General features: G+C 44.1%; 3 protein-coding genes across 5 annotated transcripts; 1 reads left to right on the forward strand and 2 right to left on the reverse strand.

Moving 5' to 3' along the window:
* Positions 1-3,227: 3,227 nt before the first annotated feature.
* LOC120704847 (NADPH-dependent pterin aldehyde reductase-like) lies at positions 3,228-6,581 on the reverse strand. The gene is made up of 5 exons (XM_039989384.1): positions 6,234-6,581; positions 5,398-5,467; positions 5,080-5,273; positions 4,817-4,989; positions 3,228-3,509 (listed from the first exon to the last, which is right to left on the reverse strand). The coding sequence occupies exons 1-5, from the start codon at positions 6,564-6,566 to the stop codon at positions 3,440-3,442; spliced, it is 840 nt and encodes a 279-aa protein (XP_039845318.1). The 5' UTR covers positions 6,567-6,581; the 3' UTR covers positions 3,228-3,439.
* Positions 6,582-6,644: 63 nt separating this feature from the next.
* Positions 6,645-11,675, forward strand: LOC120704838 (eukaryotic translation initiation factor 2D-like). The gene is made up of 10 exons (XM_039989372.1): positions 6,645-6,760; positions 7,589-7,750; positions 8,064-8,175; positions 8,712-8,902; positions 8,994-9,088; positions 9,167-9,550; positions 10,019-10,127; positions 10,410-10,678; positions 10,810-11,180; positions 11,279-11,675. The coding sequence occupies exons 2-10, from the start codon at positions 7,616-7,618 to the stop codon at positions 11,401-11,403; spliced, it is 1,791 nt and encodes a 596-aa protein (XP_039845306.1). The 5' UTR covers positions 6,645-6,760; positions 7,589-7,615; the 3' UTR covers positions 11,404-11,675.
* Positions 11,676-11,796: 121 nt separating this feature from the next.
* LOC120704818 (zinc finger CCCH domain-containing protein 16-like) lies at positions 11,797-16,737 on the reverse strand. 3 transcript variants are annotated; one of them, XM_039989349.1, is made up of 9 exons: positions 16,239-16,727; positions 15,835-15,993; positions 15,596-15,730; positions 15,274-15,432; positions 14,422-14,514; positions 13,640-13,756; positions 13,386-13,460; positions 12,987-13,213; positions 11,797-12,891 (listed from the first exon to the last, which is right to left on the reverse strand). In XM_039989349.1, the coding sequence occupies exons 1-9, from the start codon at positions 16,590-16,592 to the stop codon at positions 11,994-11,996; spliced, it is 2,217 nt and encodes a 738-aa protein (XP_039845283.1). In that variant the 5' UTR covers positions 16,593-16,727; the 3' UTR covers positions 11,797-11,993. The 3 variants fall into 3 exon arrangements, with proteins under 3 accessions (XP_039845283.1, XP_039845291.1, XP_039845297.1); XM_039989363.1 differs by having other exon boundaries at positions 12,434-12,891; positions 12,970-13,213; positions 16,239-16,737; XM_039989357.1 differs by lacking the exon at positions 13,640-13,756.
* Between the last annotated feature and the right edge of the window lie 8,140 nt (positions 16,738-24,877).

Below are 24,877 nucleotides of genomic sequence, written 5' to 3' on the forward strand. Positions count from 1 at the left end.
AATAACACTTTCTCGTACTATCATGATAGATTGCGTACACTGCGGAAGGCACTGAGCCAGCCACAGCGGAGTCGTCGACAGGGAGCGCAGGAACTGGCCGGGGCCGGGGGCCGGGGGCCGGGGAGGAGCGCAGAGAACCTTGGCGAACCACTGCTCACGCATGCACGCCGCGCTCTGCTCTGCTTCCATGGCCGGCCTGCCACGGCATTGATGAATGGGGACGCGATCGGCGCAGTCCGAGAAACCGACCGGTCAAACCGGCGCAGTCCGGTACCGGTTTACCGGACCAATTTGATCGGAAATCGGTGGAAACCGGTCAAATTTAAATTTGAATTTAAAAGCCGCAGTGCAACCGGTTCCGACCGGCTTACCGGCCGGTTTGACTGGCAACCGGTCGGTTTGACTGGTAATCGGCCAAATTCAAATTTTTTTTTGTTTAAATTCAAATGCCCGCAAAGTATACTAAATAAATATTTGTATAACATATTTTAGTCTAAATGAACTCTCCAACCCTTTTTTGTACTACTTTTACATTATATTTGTATACTTTTGTATGCACACTTTTTTTTGTTTAACTTCAAATCCCCGCAAATTATACTAAATGAACGAATTTTTGAGAAAATTTGACACCACTAAATTCGTCGCACCTTGAAGTATTTTTAGAATTTTTTAAGGATTTTTTCATTTTTTGAATTCAGATTTGAATTTTGAATTTGGGCCGATTTGATACCAGGCCAAACTGAAACCGGACCGGACCAGTTTAGGACCGGTTCCCACCGGTTTCGTAAACCCTGAGGCGGCTCCTTGCTGTACAGGCCGCGTGGCTGCGAGTCCTGGCCGCCGGCCGTAATGCGCGATGGCAGGAGCGCAGCAATGGCGGCAATTACTTCCCCCGGCGGGTCGCGCCCAGGAACAGGAGTCAGGAGGACGGATGATCCGGAAAGCGATTCTTTTTTTTAAAATCGGGATCCGGAAAGCGATTCGGAGGAGGATGATTGGGGTTGGGGATCTGCCCGCGCGGGGTATAGAATCCCCGCGCGGCTCCGCTCCGTGCGCGCACAGGCAGGCATGGGGCGGCGGCGAGATCTGCCATCGCCGACACGAGGATCCGCAGAACCGGGGAGGAGGCAGAGCGCCCAGGCGGCTGTAAATCGCGCCTGCTGCCAATCTGCCGAGGATCCAAGGTTTTCTGACCCCCGGAAGGATAATCGATCATCATGGCATGATTCTGGCGTTGTGCGTACGACCTCGATCTGCTGTCGTGGTACAAACAATATGCGGTAGAAACTCAGGAGAAACAAGGATAATGCTCTTTTTTATGGTTTTTTAGGTGAGAAGAAAATTTCACGGATGGCCACTGTACTCATCAATGCGTTTCAGTTTACCATCATATTAAACCTTGGATATTGTATAAGCATGTGTTTAGATGGTGGGTCGAAGGGGATCGGAATGTGTTTGATCCACGCCGTCCCAGGTTTGGTTGTATAGTTTTGGTGGGTTGGGATGAACCCAAACGGGAATATTCCCCATAGACGTATGTCCATCTCATCCGCTAAAAACACGAGGACCGGGTCGACCCAATTTGACCTCGTCTCACTCCGTCTCCCGACGGGCGAGCGGTGAGTGGTGCGGTGGCAAGTGGCTGGCGTGGAGGTGAGTGTGCGAGCGGCATGGCACGACATGAGGATGGGTAGGCAAGCGGCAGGCGCAGGGAAGGGAGAGCGAGGAGCCGGCGCTGCACTAGGGCAGACGAGCGACAAGCTTTTCGGGTAGGGGCGTTGCAGACGGGAAAGGACGGTGGCGCCAAGCTCGCTGCTGCAGCTGAGTGTGCCGTGGCAGGAGAAAGAGACACGGCTGGGGAAGAGGCGGGCCTACTGCGGCCGTGGAAGAGGAGGCAGGGGAGCTACGGCCGAGCCTGCCACGGTCAGGAAGAGGCGCTACCGCCGAGCGTGCCACAGCCGGGGAAGATGCCTCACTGACCAAGCTTGCCACGGCCAAGGAAGGGGCCGCGGCTTGTAGAGCCTAGAAAGAAGAAGATAGTGTATGAAGAAAAAAAAGAGTCAAAGAGGCTGACATGTGGGGCCCAAAGGTGACATGTGGGCACCATCAATAACTATTCCTAATGGTGTAAATCGTCATCCATGCATATCGTCTGACTCAACCTCCGCAACCAAACAGAAAAATGAGTTGGACTCATCCCTCCTAACCAAACATGAAATGGATTGGACCCAACCTAAAAAATAGAAATGACCCAACCCGTTCCATTTGGTCCCAAAATCAAACACATGCTAATTTGCCATACATCGACAATGGATCCCATAATTCTATGTATTTGGATATCGTGGTGTATTAACAGTCCAACGTGGCGAAATCCCAAAATGTACTAGCCACAACGATGTTCTCTTGTATACTAATAGCATTGAACTTTCCGGGAAAAAAACTAACACATGCTTAACACATGCCTGGTCCAATCAGCCGGGTGGCGACGCCTGGCCCCAGGATCGCAAGCAAACACGCCCGAATTTCGCGAGAACACGCAATCAGTCAGCAAAATTGCAAGGCATCCCAAGTTCCAGAAGAAGAAAAAAAAACGAACAGTTCAGAGCCTCAGATGCTCCCTCCGCCGTGGCAGGCAGGCAGGCACATCTGATCACAGGTAATCGTGTACCGTAGCAAAGTGGATCATGTTCGAGTGCGCCTTGAAAAGGCGATGCTGGACTGGACGATTTTGGATTCGAGATCGCAGCCCAGACCCAGAGAGGTCACGTTTCTGGCCGATCACTCCACGATCCACGCAGCAGGGTTTGGTCTGTGAACTCTGAACCTCTGAAGCAACCAAGAACCGGTGCCGTCTTTATCCCTTTTCCTGGATCGCCGGCGGTGGCTTCTCCTGCTGGCTCCGATGCAATAACGACGCATCGAGCGATCAAAAGCGGTCGCAGCAATGGCAGAGCGGCGCAGCCGCCGGCATGCATGGATCTGCCCGACTGATCGCAGCGTCGTATACGGTATACTCCGTATACTCGTATCGGACACTGGACACAGGCGTACGGGGCTGCGCTCCTGCGGGTCACGGTACCAACTGATACGAGCCTTTCGCGGCGGCAGAACGGAACGTGTCGCCAGGCGTGGGGGCACCACCGGAGGAACGAGCAACGCCTCCGTCTCCCAGTCCCAGGCATCACTTGCTACTAGCATAGCATCAACGCATGGAAGACAAAAAAAACTGAAAGAAGCAAATGCCATAGGCCATCGACGGTAAATGTTACTGCAACAATATATATGTTCAGACAGCGGCTAGGGTATTTGGAGTGCAGACTGCAGACACACATTCTCAGCTACTATTTTACAGCATCATAATAATCTCGCGAAATCTACATGTCAGGCTACTACAGGAGAACCCATCAGCAATCTGGCTCAGTGCAAATTTTTCACCGGTTCATACAGTCAGTGAGGCGCCGTTGTCGTCGAGGGAAAGGCTTAGTATCATCGTAGCCGCCTTGGGTGCCCTGAAAAACAGCAACATTCAATTGGACATTGGTCAATCTGGTAAGTGCTACTGGTCACTAACTGCAACTTAAGAACACTAGTCCACAATGAAACACACAGCACATATAATCCCAAACGCTAGTTGTTACTCTGATACCTAACATTACTGTTTTCCACATACAAAGCTTAAAAAGTGGAGTATTATTCACACTTGCAGCATATGCCAATTCTCAATTATTGGACCACACCTACAGCCAGGATTCTCCAAGTGGCAAGACTAATGAATATCAAGTCTGACAATGAAATGGCTCCAATCTTCAGTACGATACTCAGCAGTCAGCATTTAAGCTTCGCTCTTCAATTGTCAGCGAACACTCATGGACAAACTTTAAGTTTGGATAGCATGCAAAGTGGGGTTAACTATCCCATCAGAATTTGCCAAAATGTTGGTTGGACTGTATGCAGAGGACACTGGAAGCTCACTATAAGGCTGAAGATGAAGATGACTGAGTGTATAAACACATCTTAAAATCACTGGTACAGTGATAGGACGTCGCTGTATAATAAAAGATTGGAACGGACCATGTCAATGTGTTGAATTCATGGCTCTTAGGTGATAACGCATCCTGTGGCACCCTGGGTAGGCGCCACCTAGGCGATAAGGCGTAACTAGGCTCTTGTAGCACCTTGGGTACGCTAGGAGATGCCTTAAGAACACTGGCTAAATTTGCTTCTCCCTCCGTCCCAGAATATAGCTATCTTAAGCATTCAATTTTTTTCCCAAATATAACTATCTTTGGAGTTTCCAAACCACCTTGTACATATAGACTGACCAAAATACCCCTCATCATCTACTTCCCCACCAGCCTGAACGAATCGTTTTTGCGATCTTGTCCCCGTTCCTCACAGCTTTCATGCTTGTTTCTTGCCTGCCAACCCAATCCGGGACCCATACATGCATGTTTGGCAAGTCAGATTGTCAGAATATATTAGGAAAGCATGCTGCGTCAGATATGGAGCCATGCATTACGTCATCACACCTGTAAATTAGCTCGTGATTGTTGCTTGCACAACTATGGTATTTAACCGAGGACAATAGTCTATTCACCGGCCCTCATAGTCTGTCTAAAAAATGCTAAATCTATATTCCAGGACAGAGGGAGTATGTAATAGTAATTTCCCATCTCTTAGCGTCTGCAGTCTGACAACATATGTCTCGAGTAAACCTCTTATATTTTGCTCAGAGTTTATTTTGAGCTCAGCTAATGAGCTGACCGCTCTGTTATAACAGCACAAGGAAGAACAAACATAAGGCAGGGAGGTTTACCATGTTTCAGTCGTTTGGTATAATGCAGCTGAGCTTCCAAAGCATGAAGTAAGCATGTCAGTGTTCACAACACCAGGGCTAAGAGCAATGGCTGCCAATCCTGGAGGCAGCTCCTTAGCTAAGGAGCGTGTCAAGCCCTCAATCGCCCATTTTGAAGCACAATATGGAGCAACCTGTAACAGCAATATGCAATTTTGATTGCTTTGATGATTTAAGTAACAGAAAGAAACCACTACAACACATTCGATGGCGATCTGTCCGACCTCTGCAGCAGCAGATCTTCCCCAACCAGAGGACAGATTGATTATAATCCCATGTCTCTTCTCTATCATGAGTGGTACAAAATGGCGAAGCACATTTGCTGTTCCCTTGATATTCGTATCAATCACCATATCAAAATCTTCAGCTGGAACGTTCCATGTCTTGTTATTCTTGTTTATTGTACCAGCATTGTTTACTGCCAAAATATCTCAGTTAGAATCCAGGAAAACCTCTTCGGTCATATATTTGGAAAAAGAGTGTACAAATATGCAGTTTCATAATAAACTTCGCACAGTTGCAAATGAACAAACAGTACAAACCTATAATATCTGGAACTTGCTTCCTTTCCACAATGGCCTTTGCCAACTCAGCCACACTGCTGTCTGACCTCTGCATCAGAAGCATGGTATTTGAGAAATTGTCTGAACATAGCAAGAAATTTTAAAGCAAGAGTCAAGTTACTCTAGCTTTGTTTTTTTCAGACAAAGAATTAAAAGCACCATTGATAAATGGCAATTCTACTTCATCTCACTAATATCCAACAGATACGTTATGTAAAATCTTAGGTTATCGACTTACTAATTCTTTATGTATTGATGGTCATAGTTATAAAAATTTTGATAAGTAGGAATCTTGTTATTTCCATAAATTCACGAGTTTGATAAGATAATGAATTCACCCATAGCATCAATCTCACTGCTATGTCAGTGAAACTAATCATGTATACCAACTCATCTCTAAACAGCGTAGCAGGTAGCAGCTCCAATCAGGCCACCAGTTGAGCACACAAGCTGACACAATAAAATATCCACCTATGTATGCATCACACTGTAAAAATGTAGAGCAGAAAGAATTCCTGGAACATCAAGTATTATTATACACCAGTGACTAGCATGGCTTATGAATTCAAGAAGCAGGAACCCCGAGCAATCAAGCTAACAACGAAGTTTAACAATCTGTCCACCAGTCATCCAAAGTTCTGAGTGAAAGAACAGGATGCATTGAACCCCCAATCGGTGGGTTCAAGTATATAGCAGCACGACTCTAAAACCTAGTAATTGAGATTCCGCTCATCAATACACTAGCCCTAGAAAGCAGAGCGGCAATTTCGACGAGAAATTCCTTTTCAGCACTCCAGAGAGCAGCAGAGCCTTACGACGTCGGCAACGGTGAGGAAGTGGCGCGAAGGCGACGTGATCTCCGCCTCGAGGGAGCGGAGGTGCTCGGCGGAGCGGCCGCAGCCGACGACCGCGTGCCCGCGCCGCGCGAGCTCGAGCGCCAGCGCCCGCCCCAGCCCCCTGCTGACCCCCGTGATGAGCACCGTCCTGGGCCCCGCCGCGGCCGCCCGCGCCGCGGCCGCCGCTCCCCCGCCAGGCTTGGGCGCCGTCATCCCCTCGCTCGCCTCGCCGCGCCGCACGGAGGCCTCGAGCGCCGCTGGTGGCCGTGGACTTGGTGGCCGCTCTAGATGCTTCTGGTGAAGTCGGCCCATGGGCTGCGGCCCGTTTCACGTGAGGGCTAGCGGCCCACTACGGCCCGTGCTCCTTCCCTTCCCGCAGCGACACACACGGACACACCTGCGCACGCCGCCGTCGTCTTGTTTGTTCTGGGGCAGCGTCCACTGTCTCGAGAACCTTCCCGATCCCCCGCGCCGCCTCCGCCCTCGCCTCGCGCTCGCCGGCGGCGGTAAGGAGGCCTCTCTCTGTCTGTAATCCCATCCCTGCTTGGCTAGTCCAGCAGCAGTGATCCCTCGGCTCGTTAGCCCTTCCGGATGCAGTGGGAAATTCTGCCCTTTCTTTCACGATCGTTAGGCTTGTTGTATTCTGAGCCCTCGGATATGTGTGCGATGTATTGTAGTCTGCTGTGATATCTTGGGTTCGAAGGGCCTCAATAAACATGTTATTGGAAGACTTGGGATGTGGAAGGTTCGCTGTTACTCTGTCATGAGCTTGGCAGTTTGCTTGTGGACCATTTGCGGGTTGATTGAATGGAAAGTTTTAATTCAACGAGCTGGGCATTCTTCTAAGTGGAGGATATGGAACAATGGGGTTGGTAGGATTATCATGGGACGAGCTGTGTCATGTAGCACCATCCTAAGTACTCTATGTACCCTATAATTTGGGGATTTTTGAGATTTATTGGTATAAATCATTCGTTAGGCAGGCAATGAGTGCGGTCATAGGAGGATACAAGCTTGCCATTTTTCTTAATATTCCTTCTATGTTTCCCGCCCATAGTCACAAAGTTTCCGGGTAGATGGGGTCGACGAATGTGGTACGGTCCTTGTGAGAGGTTTTTACAAGGTGGGGACAAAAATGACCCCGACATTTCCGGGTCAAGGAACAGTACCTTCGACCTTGATTTCTATGACTATGATCCCACCTCCTGAAGATGAATTGTGCACAGGATGGTTGTTTCATCATTTATTTGTGGTCGCACGGTTTTAAATTAAGTTTTTATATTTCATGGTCTCTCATGTAATTGGGGCTGCATGTGTAATTAATATATTTTCAGAGCTTGTTGTCTGTGGTCTGGTCAACCATGTTCAAGAAACCAGTTGATGTGAAAACTGTACAGCGCTTGTCTGGGGCAGACAAAAAGAAGTTAAGAAGAACTGCCAAGGAAAGGTTTCCACAGGCATCTGATGCTGATCTTGATGCCATTCTTCCTCCCAAGGTGACTATTTTCTTTTTCTTTTTCTTATATACCTTGTTTAGTACCATGTAATTTTGCATGTTAACTGACTTTTATCTCTAGCCTACCTTAACTTTCTCAGGAGTAAAGACCTTTTATGTTTATGTTAGTGTAGCATGGGACAATTTTTTTTTATATATAAATGAAAACCATCGTGAGGTGGCCCCTCTCACCACTATATTTTAAGTACTACTGCATGAACTTAAGTTATTTTATACAGTTCTGTTTTGTTCATGGCTTTATATCTTTGAATTAACATTTGTTGTGATACTTGTTGTGGTGTGCTTATATATAGGGTGAGATAACACTAGCTAAGTACCCAAATCATGCTCTTGTATATGCCATAGAGGGGGAGTTCCCAATGATCTTCAACATTGATGCAAGAGGCCACGATCTGTTTCCAACAGGTTTCTATTTTCATCTACATATTGATGTTTTCTTGTCATCTTCAATACAACTTTTGCTATTTGCGCTACAGCACTTTCTTGCTATTGTAATAGTATTTTTAAAATTCTTTCTTCCTTGTTGAGTATGTGCAGGGAAAAAAAAGAGTGGATAGCAATCAGAGACTGTAATTTAGTGTGATCACAATTATTTTGATTTCTATTACTGAAACAGCCTGTTGATTTTCTGTAATTTTGTTATGCTGTCAGTAATTTAATTTTTTCATAAATATATACTTGGTTATGTTTTGTATTTTGAAAATAAGCTGACTGCTTATAAAGCTTGAGCAAATAGTGAGCACAATGAAGTATAGGTACTATCCATAACTACTAAAACACATCGCTTCTGTTAGACACCACTTCAGCTAATAGACTTTACAGATTGACCTATAAATTCCTTGTCTTTAGAGTTTTGACTATTTTAGGTTTTTTCATTTAATAATCAACAGCTTGTAGATTCGAAATGAACTGAGTATGGTTGTCTGCTGCACATATTGCAGTTTATGCACTCTGGAAGGTCCCTCATCTGTTGCCAGCTTTTACGCTTAAGGGTGGTGAGGTTTCACGTTATGTGATTGGTGGTGCTGATCTGATGTTTCCTGGTATCAGCATACCCCCAGAAGGGTTTCCTTCTTTTGGAGCTGGTCAACCATGGGCAGTAAAAGTTCCCGGTAACCCTGCGCCAATTGCTGTAAGTTTCTAAGATTTTCAACCCAAAGTTGTAAACTCATAGAATTCAGTTATTTTCAAATCCAATGTTTGTTGCCATTATGCATTGTCAGGTTGGGATCACAACTATGAGTAGTACTGAAGCCTTAAAGGCAGGGCTACGGGGCAAGGCTTTAAGGATTCTACATTACTACAGGGATATGTTATGGCAAGTGCACTGACCTGGACTGGATACATAAGAGTTTAGCCTTTCTTTTGTAAATTAATCTGTCAAATACTATTGCAGGGATTCAGCTGATGGTCGTTATGTCCCTAATGAAGGATTTTTTGAAGACATTGTTGTTGAAGATCCAAATTTTGTTTCAACATCTCAATCTCCTGATTCTGCTGAAGGAACTCCAGAAGTCACACATGAAAGTGAAGATGCAGCAATTGATAGTTCAGACACTGCTGATCCTGGCGTCCACAATGAAGCTAAAGAAGAGATAACTGATGGTATAAATGAACTCAAACTGCCTGAAGATAAATCAGCCGAACAGGCACCTGATGAAAAGGAACATCAGACTTTGACAACTGAAGAAATTGATTCTCTTTTGGACAAATGCCTTCTGCAAGCACTGTACACAAGCATAAAAGAAAAAGACCTTCCCATGCCAGGAAGTACACTATGGTATATATTCTTGCTCCAGTTTCACATATTGATGAATACTCCATCAGCTTATTTTTTTCATGTTTGTTTTGTTATTATTCTCAATTTTATAACTTGTATCCTAGCAGTTGTCCTATGATACAACTAGGATATATTTTTCACCAGGACATTTTTAAGGCCTTTGATAGATGCAAACATGTTTTACTCCATGATAGATGGCTTTTATTGATGCCTTGTTTGGCCATCCTATCCTGCTAGGCTCTGTTATTGCTTTGCTCCCCTCCACTACACACACACACACACACACACACACACAACAAAATAATAATAAAATTGCCATATAAAGTGGGCACTTCTGTAAGTAAAACAAGTTGGATAGCCAGGGTGACTAGCAAAATATTCATGTGCAACAACTTATAACTTGCATGTTCTGCCTTTGTTTTTCATTACTTGGATTCAGTCTCGTCCTCTGTTTATTGTTCTTTTCAGGTCAAATCACATACTCCCCTGCAGGCCTCCAGGTGTTACTCTTGATATTAAAAAGTCATCACACAAGAAACTATCCAAGTGGTTGCAATCAAAATCTTCATCTGGCCTAGTAAGACAGCTAACTTTTTTTATATGCATCATATGATATGTTCGATTTAGTTGGAGTGTCTTATTTTTGATCATATGTAGCAAATTTACGTCCTATTTTTATGTAAAAAATATATAATAGTGTCCCTAAACACTTCAAAGGAGCATTATGATAAGCCAATGAAATGGTTAAGGACCTAATCTAATGATGTAGGATTTGTATTAAATATTAAAACCCAATTTCATTTGTTGTAAAAAGGGTTTATACATTCCATCGCTCAACATCATTCACTATGTTTTGCAGATTTCAGCAAAAGAGGACAAGTATAAGAAGGAAGTTATATTGCTAGGTATCAACCGTAAGCATCCAGACTACATGGCCTTTAAACCGGAAAAGAGAGTACAGGAGCCTGTCGAACAGGAAAAGGCTGTTGCTGAAAGTAGTGTCACAAAGCAATTGGAAGTTGCTGAGATTTATAAGCCAAGTTCTCATGTTAAACCCATATTTATGGCTGTCGAAGCTGACATGGAGAAGTATTACAGTGCATCAGAGGCTTCTGATGTAGTTTTCAGGTTTGTCTCTCCATTCTCCCAACTATTTTGTGGGGACAAAGTGACTGATTCTTTTGAAGTCTGTCTGTGAAGTGTAAATATGCCTAGTCTATTCACTTTTCATTTAAGTTCATTTTCTTCTGTGAGTTTAGGTACGTCGAAAAGGAAAATTTGGTTAAGCCTACAGACAAGGCCAAAGTGATTCTTGATGTTACATTATGTGATGCATTGTACAAAGGAGCTATCAAGAAGGGTTCAGCATATCCAACTGAGATCCACAAGAAGGATTTGGGATCAACACTTTTAAACCGCATGCAAGTTCACCATAAAGTAACAAGAGGAACTCAGGAGGTCATACGCAAGGGTGCCATAAGAACTATTCAGATCATGACAGAAAGAAGGCAGGGAAACAAGAAGATGACTCGGCTTTCTGGACTGGAATGCTTTCTAATGGATCCTGATTCCTTGGCGTCTGAACTGCAGAAGAAATTTGCTTGCAGCACCACCACCGCTGAGCTTCCAGGTAACTTGTCCGGTATCCGTAATTCATTCTGATTATCAGTAGACAAACGATTGGTACAAGGGATATGATGCATTGCATCTACACTAATATCATTTCAGGTAAGAAGGGCCAGTACGAGGTCTTAGTTCAAGGTGGAGTGATTGATGATCTTGCAAAGCACCTTGTCGACCATTACGGTGTCCCAAAGAGATACATTGAGGTTTATGACAAAACAAAGAGGTAGGAAAGGGAGCTGATCAGCTGAAGCTTTATCCTGATTGCACAATGCCTCTAGGTGTTCCGGCAGTACCGACCCACCTTGTGCAAATGCATAACGATCCAGACATGATACTTTTTGGAGTCATATGTCTAGGAATTATTATGACAATAGTGTTGAGCTCTTATGTTTCCTTTCACCCACTCCTGCCCTTCTGTTCGAAAACTTTTGTGCGTACTGAAAAGACATGAGGCTTGCTTATGTAACCAAAAGGTTTCGGTGCTCCAGTTTTGTATATCCAATGTTTGTCATTTTAAGGTGCTCACAGCTGCAGCGAAAAAAAAAAGTTGATCATCTTATTATCGGTGAGCTAACGGGAATAATAAACCTAAAAGACACAAGAAATGGGGAAAGATCAGATTTGGACTTCGGAACAAAGCTTCATTAATGCAATGGCCAATGTACATAGTTTCTTATAAAAAATGCAAAGTACATAGTTCTGTATCAAAAATGCAAGGCACATGTATTTCTAACAAGTGATATAGAGGGCATAACAGAGCAGGGAGTCCTAAAAAAAGGGGTTATCCGTGCTCTCTAAACGAACATCTGTGTACACGCTACTCGACTTTCTCCTTACTCTGACTTCGCTTCCTCTTTGATCTGTGTGTTGAAAAATTCTCCCCACTGCTTCTCGATCTGCAACTCCATGAATCAGAGCTCAAATCTCTAGTGTCAGAATCTGTTGTATCCTCTTCAGTTGTGCTGAGCTGCTTGTTTCCACTGTGAGTCTTCCTTCTCTTATCAGCCTTTCTTCTTCTGCTTGATCTCTGATGACGAACTTCTGCATCCGAATGAGCATTATCCTTCCTACCAAACTTAGTGCCTCCACTGCTTGACCTCTGATATCTTTCAACATCTGAATCAGCGTCGCTATATGTAGCAACCCACCTGTCATCAGAGTATTTGTTATCATCTTTCTCACCATAATAATCATCTTCTGTACCATGTTTCGAGCCCCTTGTGCTGCTGTGTTCCTTCCCTGATGATTTGTGCACTGTACAGCGTCTTTTGTGGCTCTGATCCTCCGAGGATTTCCTCCTGCTATTTTCATGATCATCATACCTGCTACTGGACTTGCTGCCTGAAGGACCCTTGCTTACATCTGTATCAGTCAAGTCTGAAGGCCAATCAGAAGAACCAGGCTCACGCCTATCAGACCGGTGCTTCCTAGACCTAATTCTGTCATCATATTTTCCTCCATCACCATGATCACTTCTGCACCTTTCCTCATGCTTGTGCTTGCGCGGATGACTCTCATTTTCCGTGGTTGAGAACTGTCTGCCATTAGTATCTACAGTATCTTGCCCTTGGTGCTTATCTGATGCTGAAGCACCTCTTCTATGACGACTGTACTCATACTTCATGCTGCGGCTACTATGCTCTTGTTTAGAACGTGAATAATCTTGGGAAGAATGTGGATGCACATCTTCATCCATGTATCTTCTTGAAACATACCTATTGAAACAAAATCATGATAAGCATTATCATGTACTTATAGGTGTAGCAAAAAATGTTCAAGTAAAATGATTTAACAGATATTGAGCATGGACCTGTCCCTCGAATTTTTCAGTCTTTTCCTGTCTGAACGTTGTAGCCTTTCAAAAACTGGGGTATCGCTTGGCTTGTCATGCATAGTATCAGCTGCAGGACCAAAAAGAGCAGCCATCTTCCTAATCCAGTATCTAGGGGGAGGATTATCCCAATCAGCCCACTCGTAATCTCCTCCAGGATTGCGAAAGCAGTGAATAAAATTACAAGCAACTCCATGTGAACATGTCTGAAACAGGAGATGAAAAAAAAAACACATTGACTGCATTAGTAATCTGGAACTAGTTTCTCAATTTTAAAGAGTGCTCCTCTAGCAAATATCAATGTTGCAGATAAGTTTTATGTAGATCAAATAAAACCAAACAAAATTGAATGAAGGAGACAGATAGAAACTCAGGTACCTTGTATTTTGACCTCATGTATTCACCACATATCGCAGCTTTCCATCTTGTGACAGCAACAAATTCACATGTTATCTAAAAACACAGGAAAATCCAAGCTTAGCTCATGAAACAGTAGAATGTTTATTTGTAATTTATCACGGCAGTATCTAAGGGTGAAGAACTCTCTGAGACATAAGCAGGATTTATCACAATGCTCTAGCCTATAACAACTGTCTGCTTAGAAATCTTGAAGAATGAAACAGAGCAATTACCTGCTTTCCAGCAAAATAGCGCCCATTCATGCTGCTATAAGCAAGAAGAGCTGAATCCAATGATTTATAATGCACATAAACATTTCCTCGAAGATGGAAAGATTCATTCCTACATACCTAAATATTAACTGGAATCAATTCTGTAATTCTATGGGAGGAAAATTATACAAAAACCTAGCTTCGAGAAAAGTTACACAGTTCCAATTCCCAACACCATGATTTAGAAGAGCCCCAGTAATTTTATTGAATCTTTAATGTTTCAATTCAAAGTTGTGTATCTGATTCTGGATGCTACCAGCACCAGTAAGGCAGTGAAAAATGGCAACCACTCTGAATCATTTTGTTCAATTTTTTGTCTAAATTATACTTAGAGCATAGTAGCCAGTGGGGTTCACTACAGGATCCTGTGCGGTCTGCTAAATAGGAAGTAGAAAGAGACCTAAGATGATGTATGTGAATTGCAAGGTGAAGTTAAGATGCTTAGGCAAAGGCTAAGTCTGCAGAAGTAGAGTATAACACAGATGGCAAAGGGGAGTAGCATGGAACTATTATATACTGATCTCCTTACCAGCTTACCTAGAAGCTAACTAACCAACAATAGTACACTAATTGTATACTAATTCTCCCCAACAACAAAAAATTATTTTTGATCGTTAATGCAGCCACAATACAGAGAAGGTGCTAATAATACTTCAAGTGCAACAATCATACAAAGCTAGGAACAAAGCTTAAGATAACATGAGGTGAAAGGGAAATCATATAGTTTCAGAGGCACAAAGAACCTTGAAGTTAGCAAGTTCACCAAATTTCAGAAATTCGGTATGTACGTCTTCATAAAATTCCTCATAACTTTGTTCAATTTCTTCATCTGTAGACTGGAGAATGTTAAAGGAGAAACTTATTAGTTCAAAGTTCAAACAAAGGAAGATATCAAACATCTTAATGCAGTGTCCCTTGTCACTACTTCAATTAAGAAAAAACCATAGGGTATGCAGAAGGGAAGAAACTAAGGACTAAGAGAAAAAAATCCAAAAGGGGAACGGATAAGTAAAAGCAAGCGCCTATTTAGCACTATATTGCTGATAGAATGAGTTCTATCAGCTCAAAGGGGTTAAAACAATTTCACCTGTCACCCTAATGGTCATCAAATATGTCGAGTAAAAGAATAATTCCTCAATAGTTGAACGTTAAAATTTCCCAGTTACTATCAAAATTGTCAAGGAGCTGCTTAATAACTTAATAAATGACACAAAGATAGGTTCCAATTTTCAAATATTAGAGGGCTTTTTAAAAAGTTACAAAGATGCATAAAAATGTTCTGCAACATCAACAAGAGAGCATTATAGTTTAGGATACATGAGCAGATCAAAGTTCAAGTCGTCCTCAGTCAAGTGAAACCAACTGGCCGGATCATTGTATGCCTCAAGCTGGAGTTCTGAAGAGAATTACATGAAGTACATGGAATCTGTCGCAGGTCTGAGTGTACAGCATGTCAAGAAAAAACTTGGAGCAAGACTAATCTTTAGTAATAATTGGAAAATGCAAATGATTTGATACTTGTGCCAGTTCATAAAGGAAACAAACAATAGTTTCAGGATACCAAGTTATTCACAAGGGATTGTCCTCTAACAAACCTCAAGCCCTTCATCTTGCTCCAAAGCGAGGCCTGGACTGTTATACATGTTTTTCATTAACAATGTGCTCGACTTATCAGGATAAAAATGAACCCTGCTGCAGCGCACTCCAAACCGACAAGCCCCTGTCTTGAGGTGAAATGGACAATGTGCCTTATCCTAAAAAATAAAACAGACATGAAAGTTAAGTTGACGGTTGTCAACAGAGAACAAAGCCAAGATGTGAGGTAGACAGTGAATTGTATTTTCTTTTCATTGTAGCATAAGAACTACACAAGACATCTTCCCTGTCCTAATATAAAAGGAGAACTCTAGAGCATGCCTGTTCTGTTCCAAAATTTGGAGTCTCTTGAGCAACTTTCTCAAGTACTTCTTGCGCAGACATGGGAGGTTCTGCCCTCTGTGCAGCAAAAGCTACAGATTGTGGCGGGAGTGGATTTGATGTAGGTCTATCTTCCTGCAAAATATACAGTGTCATCCTCAGACAATATAAAAATATATATAACCCATGGAGCAGCCATAAGGAACCCCTGAAACTTTATGAGGAAATAGAACCATGACCTCTTGAATTGGCGGTTTTTCCTTGACTCCTTTTGGTACTTTAACCTTTTTCTTCTTCACAATTATCTCATTTCCTTGCCATATGATCTCGGCTGGTCCATCTTCAATATATTCCCATTCACCATCTTCTTCTGACTCGTTTCCATGATCATCCTTAGACTGCAATAGCCAAGGTAAATAAATGGGATCACTATGTTTGCCAGTTTGTCCATTAAATTTCGAAAAATGCACTAGCAAATTCATCAACGTCTACATGACTTTATAACGATAGCTGGCAAAAACACTGCTGATGAAGAGAAAGCATTCCGACAGTCGGATTAAAAGTACCAAAACTGGCTATTGGCTAACGGCGCTAGTTCCGTCGAAGATGATGATTAAGAAATTATTAGGGGGACAGAGCTGACCTTCTCTCGAGTGGAAGCCTCCGCAGCCCTGGCCTCCTCTGCCGCGGCAGCGGCGGCGGCCGCCTTCTCCGCAGCGCGCGCCGCGGCGGCCTCGAGCCACCGGCGCTCGGCGTCCTCGAAGGCGCGCCGCGCGCGCTCGGACTCCGCAGCCGCCTCGGCCTCCTCCTGCTCGAGGAGGCGGCGCTCCTCCTCGGGGTCGGCCGCGAGCGCGTCCGCCGCCCGCGCCCGCGCCGCCGCCTCCCTCCGCGCCTTCCGGCGGCGCTCCTTCTTCCGCTCACGCCGCTTCTCCCTCCTGCTCGCCCCCGCCACCGCAGCCGCCTCCAGTGGACCAGCTGCCGTATCCGAGGCCGACATGGCCCCGCCGGGAAGGGAAGCTTCTCGATTCGCTGCCACACCCACCGCTCCCGCCGCGATCGCGGTGGTTTGGAGGATGGCGGCGTCAGGGCCTCAGGAGCGGCGTGGCCGTGGGCACAGCAGCTTTTTTTTTTTTTTGAGGGACTATGGTCACAGCAGCTGGTGGGCTCGCATTCTGGTGGGCCTCTATTCGGCTGCACGGAAAGAAGGCGTCATTTTCTTTTTTATATTTAAAAAATAAAAAATTTAAAAATATATGTCCATTTTGAAAATTTTCGAAAATACCTCTCGGTCTCCCGGCCCAGGGGCGACAGGGGTCTTGTCGCCCAAGCAACGGGCGACAGAATCTGTATTTTTTTTGAATTTGCAAAGAGGTCCCTGGCCGGGGGAGGGGGCCTGTCGCCCGCCCAACAGGCGACAGGCCCCCTCCACGGGCGACGGGGTCTCCCACCCTATATAAGCCCTGGCTTTCATTCCTTTCTTATTTGAACTCAAAAATTGCACCAAAAATTCAAAAAAAAAGAGAGGGGTGAGGAGAAGAAAAGCGGCGAAGCTCTGCCGAATTCCGCACTTGTGATCTACCGGTAACTTCCGTATGAATCCGTTGATATTGTATAACAATTTAATTTAATTAGCGGATTAACTGAATTAGATTTGGTGCTTTAGAACACTCGTTTAGTATTACAATTTCAGTACTATTACAGACTTATTTTTAAATTAATTATGAATTAGAATAGAATTATGACAGTGCCTTATTGATATTGTAGCATAAGACAATGGCTGTCTCTAATTGTGGAGGATTTTTTCATGGACCGAAGAAAAATCTAGTATAATACTTGATATCATGACCCATCTTGTTATCAGTAAGAAATTGGATCCGTTAGCGGATGGTACGATAGAGATGGTGTTGTCCAATGTAGTAGAGTTTAAAGATTTGACATTATTTCGAGGTATTACAACGCAAGATGTAAAGTGACACCTGCTAGAACGTCAGAAGATATATATGAGAGTATGTGAACTAGCGAATCATTCTAATATCATTGGATTCTTACAAAGTTCTTGTAAGATATGGATGCGGCCAGAGGTGTCTGAGATGCACATTAAGGTAACTATCATTCAGTTCTAATCCCGTCCGTCATTTGGAATCCATATGTTTGAAACAGTAACATTGTTGTTTAATTATATGCTAGGATTACCCCGAGGACACAGAGTTGCTTAACAAATCGATACCAAATTTCCGTAAATTGGTATGTATCTTCGGTGGACTTATGCCGCAAACTAGGCGAAGGAGGTGGTGAAGATCTTCCGGTGATAGTACTTGGCCTCCACAAGAACAGATGACCGGAGGTTCGTCAAGTTATGTTGCAGCACCTCAAGCACCAAGTTGTGTTAACTGCGATGATGACATGGATGACTTCATGCCCCCCAAACCATGGTCTCCAACACATGATGTTCCTCCCCCTGTACATGAACCTAAATCCAGAAAAGAGAGAAAGGGAAAGGGAAAAGGTTCGTCAAGTCATGCTGCAGCACCTCAAGCACCAATTTGTGTTAACTGGGATGACGACATGGATGAATTTATGCCCCCCAAACCATGGCCTCCAACACATGATGTTCCTCCTACTGTACATGAACGTAGATCCAGAAAAGAGAGAAAGAGAAAGGCAAGAGGTTCGTCGAGCCATACTACACCACCTGCAGCACCACCACCTGTCAACTGGAATGACGACCTAGATGATTTCATGCCATGATCTATAACATATGATGTTCCTCGGTTCATAATGTATTCGCATTTAGTATTGTTAATGTTGTATTATACTTGTATGTATATCTCGTACCTAACTTGCATTCACTGGACATATACATAATGTCGAGATTGAATCGTAGTTAGTCCTAATGGAGCAGCGAAGCATAAACATACCATCTATCGTATGTAATGGAAAATACGAGAGTGGTCAGAGGCGAACGTTGAAATGTACAAATAAGCGGTCCACGGCAATCTCATTACAAATAAACATCAGAGATACAAACATCGGATATATCTAACCACCCCTAGGGCTTCGGACCCTCTTAGCCCTCTGCTGGGCACGAACATGGCCCTCGGAGTAGGTGTGACGATCCGGAGATCTCACCTATCGCTCAGGACGCAATAGGGGCTGCGGTGTCTGCTGCTGAGAGATCTCGAGTGGTACTCCTCCTAGCTGTGAATATCCCAAGACATCGGGGTCACCGTGTGCGCCAGGTGAGTCTGGAGTCAAGCTGTCGAGTTCGTCTAAGCTGAAACCCTCGTTATCTGGAACGAACGTACTCGAAACAAACCCTGCGTAACATATAAACGTAAACCAATATATGTTGCATGGTAAATTAGTGAGTGTATTGAGAGAGTGTTTTGTACCAGGTCGAAAGGAGGAAGAAGAAGGCCCGGCGCCCGCATCGGGGTAGAATCCTACGCATAAAATGCGGATGTTAGCGTACGCTCGTGTCTTTCGTCGTGACATGTAGAAACCGAAATACGAAACATAAACTAACCTGTGTAGGCCGGTATCTGTGGCCCCGGTACCATCCCTGGATACGGTCCGCCAACTGGTGGTGTCCCTCTAAACATTCCAGTATGGCCGAACGCAGTAGCTGGATCGTATCCTGTTTGTGATATTAGTAAATATATAGGAAAACTTGATCTAATTTTCAAGAGATATCTACGTTACCTATAGCTGTGTAGTACTGCGACGTCGGCCCGTGCACGGTCGCCGGACATGGGAACGACGACGAGGCCTGGGACGACCGTGGTTGTCTTCGTACTGCACACGGCTTCCCAAGTTGTGCACTACCTGACGCAACTGGTTACGCTGCCTCGATCATGCCTCTGTCTACTCAAACTGGGTCATTGGGGATCCGGCATGTACCCTCGTCAGGTAAGTCGAACAGTCCGTCTCCATCATGTTGCAAAGGCGAAACTGCATCCATTCAGTAAAAGAACAGTTAGAAACACATGAATTATCTTATGAATATATATGCAAATATGATCAAGAGACTCACCGCGCCAGCTAGTGCCTCCACGTGGTGCCGAGCATATCCATCCTGAGGCCTCGCCTGGTGTGGCTGCGGGTGAGTGTCAACATAAACCAGACGAGTCCGAGTCCGGGGTAAGTATCAGGTGAGGTAAGCCCTAAAGGAGTTGTCTGTGTGTGGTCCTGTTGGATGGACTAAGTGCTCGTCTGCATATTCACATTGGTCCACCCCACGGCTGCATATTGGTGAGTCAATCATCAGAGCACGGCAAGCCACTCCTTGACAACCTACAAAAGTGGACCACGAAGAATCATTAGATTCGACACGAATGTATGAGCCAAGTTCATTCATAATTACCTGTGGTCCTGACGACTGACACGCTCCAACGCGGTGGGCACCGGAAACTCCTGGTGCTGCCCAAACTGTCTCCTGACTCTCCAGGGACAATATGCCTCAACCGCGATGTCGTAAACCAGGACGGCTGTAGTAAACCACAGGCTCGCATCCGCAGCCAACAGAGTAGGCTGAATAAACAATTAAGATTAATGGTTTGAACTGACAATGCAACATGTGAATTGTAACAATTAAACTTAAATATGCAATGAATACGTACTGTAAACTGTAGGAACCAAGTCTTTGAAGGACCTGCTGCTCGCGGGTGCGGGTTGATCGGACCTGCTTCTTCCACGCGGTCAACCAGGGCAAAACGAGCCTCCAGGTCATCCTTCCACGAGGCCGTCATCTCACGCGGACCTACAGCCCCCTGACGATAGGGAGGCCGAGGAGGTAGGCCACGTCCTGCAGCGTAGGTATCATCTCCCCACACGGGAGGTGGAACGTGTGTGTCTCCGGCCTCCATCTGTCAACGAGCGCCGTCAGGAGGGATCGGTCGAGCTGAATAAGCCCACCCTCGACAAAACGACCCAGAGTCAGTAGACCGGACTCATGTAACTTGCAATAAACAAAATTGTCGAAACAAAAGAATACCGACGAATACATAAGTGATAAACAATAATATTTCATCACATACCTGTCAACTCAATCGTGGTGTATAGAGATCGCCTCCCCAGGTGGATGAGAACGTAACACCTCTAGGGCTCGGTGCTCAACTGCTGCAAAGAAAGACCTGTGGCTCGAGTCGATAACTGGGTCTAGCAAGGAGTCCATCTCCATACCTGCATTCAAAAATATATAAGAACACATAGGTACATATATGTTTCATACTAACTGGACGCACGATATTTATACATTACAGATAGGTTCGATACAAACTCCACGCACGATTACTACATACTACAGATAGGTTTGATACAAACTGGACGCACAATTACTAAATATTACAGATAGGTTCGATACAAACTCCACGCACGATATTTATATATTACAGATATGTTCCATACAAACTGAACGCACGATTACTACATATTACAGATATGTTCGATACAAACTCCACGCACAATTAGTATATAGGTACAAACTACACACTGGTGGATCATGACACCGAGTGGCTTCCACGAGCAATTCTCGCCGATAGTCGTTTGAACGTAGGAGGTGCTCCATCTCTGGGATTTCCGGAAGGACCGACGTCAGCAGCATCGTGAAGTGCATTCTGAGGACACTTCTTGTAGTTGTGACCCAATGCTCCACATTGGCTGTAACGCTTTTGTGCCTTACTTGCTTCAGACTTGTCCATACCATTCCGAATACGACGTGTCTGACGGCGGCCTTTGCCTTTCTTAGTGGCTGAATCAGGAATAAACATCTTATCCTCATTATCCTGAATGAAAGGTCCCACTATTCAAATCCCGTATACCTCATGTCCCCAAGTAAGGAAAGGCACAACAAGAACGCATAACCATATTCAAACAATCTGCATGGTTCGTTGTCTGAATACCATACCGTATTCCGTTGGTATCATAAAGGAATGACCATTTCTCCTTATGTGCACCTCGAATCCAGTGTGAAAATGGCTTCTCAATTGAATCCCTAGCCTCTGCAGCCTGACTCGTGCTTGTTACTGATGCCCTTACCTTCACTAGCTCTGCAGTCAACTGATTAAGTATCTGCCATAATGCATTGAATTTTCTCTGTTGATTTTGGATGCACAACCTCTTAAACATGTTCTTAAAATCCTTGTTCTTGAAGTGGTCATAGAAATTTGCACCCATATGCCTAATGCACCACCTGTTTTGGACATCGGGCCACAATGGAGGCATTGTCGCAGTTCCACGTTGCAATTTCAGTATTGATTGTAGCAGACCTGCATGCCTATTACTAATAAGGCACACATCTGGACGTGCAGCAACAACGTAAACCTTCACTCGTTCAAGGAACCAATACCAACTGTCTAAGTTCTCATTCTCAACAAATGCAAATGCGAACGGAACTATTTGGTTGTTGCAATCTACCCCGATTGCGGTGAGTATCTGACCTTTATACCTTCCAGTTAGAAATGTACCATCAATACAGATCACCGGAAGACAACACTGAAATTCTCTAACACAGGCACCTAGGCAAAAGAAGACTCGTTGCAGAATACTTTGCCCCCTAGTCACGGCTGGTACGAGGTATGTGTCATAAAAACTTCCAGGATTTCTAGCAGCAACCTAGGATAAAATACGAGGTAGGTTATCATATGATGCCTCGTATGTGCCGAACCGCATCTCGAACACCATTTGTTTAGACCGCAATTCTTTCAAATAACTAATGTGTACTGGTAAGTCTGCTCAATGTGTCGAAAAATCATTTTTGGCTCATAATTTAGGTTGTCTATAATCAATCCATGTATTTGCTTTGCAACAAAGTCGCATGATATATTGCGATGTCAGGGAAGAACTTCTGATAGCAAACAAGTGTGCTCTGTCACAATGGAACATTTCCAGTTCGACTTCCATTTTCCCTTGAATGCATGTACTCGCCATGGACATCCATCATTCACACACTTCACCTCATATTCTTTACTGCCAGATTTTACGACTCTAAATTCTCGTTTCAATGATATTGGCCAAAGTCTCACAGCATCTTTTACGGCTTCAATGTTTGGATATGTTGCACCTTGCACTACCTCATTTCCTCTGTACTCTCATTCCTGATTTCGTGCGTCTTCTGCGACATGATTGCCAAAACCATGCTCCTTCCACTCTTTTGGCAATGAGTACTGCTCGTCATCAGATGAACCCTCATATTCTTCCATCTCCATTGCGGTTTGGTCTTCTGCCTCCATCTCGTCCACAATGATATGTATCCTCTCTCCCTCATCAGCAAGGCCCTGTGGTCCGATGTTTTGGTTCTCTATCTCTTCTGACTCATCTTGCTCAAAATAGTTGGTCTCTTGTCCACAATGATATGTTTTGCTTGATCTGCACCATGTTGGATTTTATTTTGTGTCTTCTCTCGGATTTGAACAAGAATGGCCAGAGGCAACCCACGCTCTAGAGCTGTTTGCATGTACTTCTGCCAGTCATCAGTGCAGTGTATCATCATCAATTCCCATAAATAACTTTCTACCTCCCAATTAACAACAGACTGGACTGTCATCACATGTGTCTCCGGATCAACACGGAACCCACACTGCAGCCACTTACATATGGAACCAGAACTCCTCTCCAGAGGTTTATCTATGGCGCTAGATGTGCACTTAAAGGTAGAAAAAGTCTACTCCATTTGCCCATACAAAACATTGTAGTCACAAAAAATACTTGAAACTGCATCTTGCTCGATATATTTGTATATCACAGAATACTTATCGAGTTATACTCTTTACTTCACTACCTTATTCAATAATCCGTAAAAACTAAGTATGGATTTCAACTACAACATATATGTATTCATAACTACGTGATGACACTCAAATTCTATACTGCATATGCGAAATTCTATTCTAAATCATAATTAATTTATAAACACGTCTCTAATAGTACTGCAATTGTAATAATAAACACGTAGTACTAATTTTCTAAATTAATTTATTACTACGTAACTAAAGTATCATTAAACTCCTACTTAAATGGTTCTACTATAGCACTAATTAAATTAAATTACTCTACAATACCAATGGAAAAATACATAAGCTAAATGTACTAACCTGCAGATCACAAGTGCGCAATCTGGCAGGGCTTCGCCGCTTTCCTTCTCATCCCTCTCTTTTTTTTGAATTTTTGGTGGAATTTTTGGGCTCAAATGAGGAGAGAATTGAGGTAGAATGTTTATAGGAGGGGAAGGGCCGGTCGCCCGAGGGGGGCGACAGACCCCCTGTCGCCCGAAGGGGGGTGACAGGCCCCCTGCCGCGCCTGTGGGTGGCCCCCCCGGTCGCCCGAGGGGGGCGACGGGCCCCTCCTGTCGCCCTCCTGCGCACCCCCGGCTAGGGACCTCGTTGTAAATTTGAAGAAAAAAATTACATTTAGGGCCTGTCGCCCCCTAGGGCGACCGGGGTATATTTTTGAAATTTTTCGAAACGAACATATATTTTTGAAATTTTGATTTTTTTTAATATAAAAAAAGAAAAAATCGCCGGAAAGAAGTTTCAGTTCGTTAACCGGGCCCATTGATGGTAACGCGGGCCGGTCCTATATAATATAATGGGCTGTTCTTTAGTGCAAAAGGAGGAAAGGATGATATGGAGAGAAAAAAAGAGGTAAGGATTTTTTTTTTTAGATTTTGCAACTGCAACAGCACAACTGAAAAGTAAGGGTGTGTTTAGTTCATTTTGCAAAAACTTGTAAAGATGTAAACAATGCATTTGAAGTATTAAATGAAGTCTATTTGTAAAACTTTTTGCATAGATGTGTTGTAAATCGCGAGACGAATCTAATGATGCTAATGAATCCATGTTTAATCAATAATTATCGGATGGTTACTGTAGCATCACTATTGCAAATTATGGATTAAGTAGGCTCATTAGATTTGTCTCGCGATTTACAGTCCATCCATACAAAAAGTTTTGTAAATAGACTTCATCTAGTGCTTCAAATTAGCAAGATTCTGTTTCACTTTAGTGCGTTTACGGCTTTTTTACGTTTACCTGTAAAGATCTAAATTTTAACAGCTGCACGAAGAAAGGGGGTAATTCTCGATGTCGATGCTACAGCCTACAGCCACAAAAAGGTTGCTGAAATATCTACCAACATGGCGTTCAAGTGGCACGAGTCACTCGCATGGCGTGATTTCTTTTTATTTTTTCAACTAACAAACCTTGCTCCATAATTATTATTGAAAGAAGGTTTGATCCATTGCAGATTTGCTTGCGGGAAGATGACGGACCCATGCTCGGTGACGTG

Source organism: Panicum virgatum, chromosome 1K (genome assembly GCF_016808335.1).
Source record: "Panicum virgatum strain AP13 chromosome 1K, P.virgatum_v5, whole genome shotgun sequence".
Classification (NCBI taxonomy): domain Eukaryota; kingdom Viridiplantae; phylum Streptophyta; class Magnoliopsida; order Poales; family Poaceae; genus Panicum; species Panicum virgatum.

What these genes read in the sequence shown, in the direction of transcription:
- LOC120704847 (XM_039989384.1), bottom strand. Translation starts at nt 6,566, where the DNA reads ATGGGCCGACTTCACCAGAAGCATCTAGAGCGGCCACCAAGTCCACGG. An exon ending in GCAAGTTCCAGATATTATAG is followed by an intron (nt 5,274 to 5,397) that starts GTTTGTACTGTT and finishes ATATTTTGGCAG; the next exon opens with TAAACAATGCTGGTACAATA. An exon ending in GAAGATCTGCTGCTGCAGAG is followed by an intron (nt 4,990 to 5,079) that starts GTCGGACAGATC and finishes TTGCTGTTACAG; the next exon opens with GTTGCTCCATATTGTGCTTC.
- LOC120704838 (XM_039989372.1), top strand. Translation starts at nt 7,616, where the DNA reads ATGTTCAAGAAACCAGTTGATGTGAAAACTGTACAGCGCTTGTCTGGG. An exon ending in TACTACAGGGATATGTTATG is followed by an intron (nt 9,089 to 9,166) that starts GCAAGTGCACTG and finishes ATACTATTGCAG; the next exon opens with GGATTCAGCTGATGGTCGTT. An exon ending in CACCACCGCTGAGCTTCCAG is followed by an intron (nt 11,181 to 11,278) that starts GTAACTTGTCCG and finishes ATATCATTTCAG; the next exon opens with GTAAGAAGGGCCAGTACGAG.
- LOC120704818 (XM_039989349.1), bottom strand. Translation starts at nt 16,592, where the DNA reads ATGTCGGCCTCGGATACGGCAGCTGGTCCACTGGAGGCGGCTGCGGTG. An exon ending in AAAAACCGCCAATTCAAGAG is followed by an intron (nt 15,731 to 15,834) that starts GTCATGGTTCTA and finishes TATATTTTGCAG; the next exon opens with GAAGATAGACCTACATCAAA. An exon ending in GTGAACTTGCTAACTTCAAG is followed by an intron (nt 13,757 to 14,421) that starts GTTCTTTGTGCC and finishes GTTAATATTTAG; the next exon opens with GTATGTAGGAATGAATCTTT.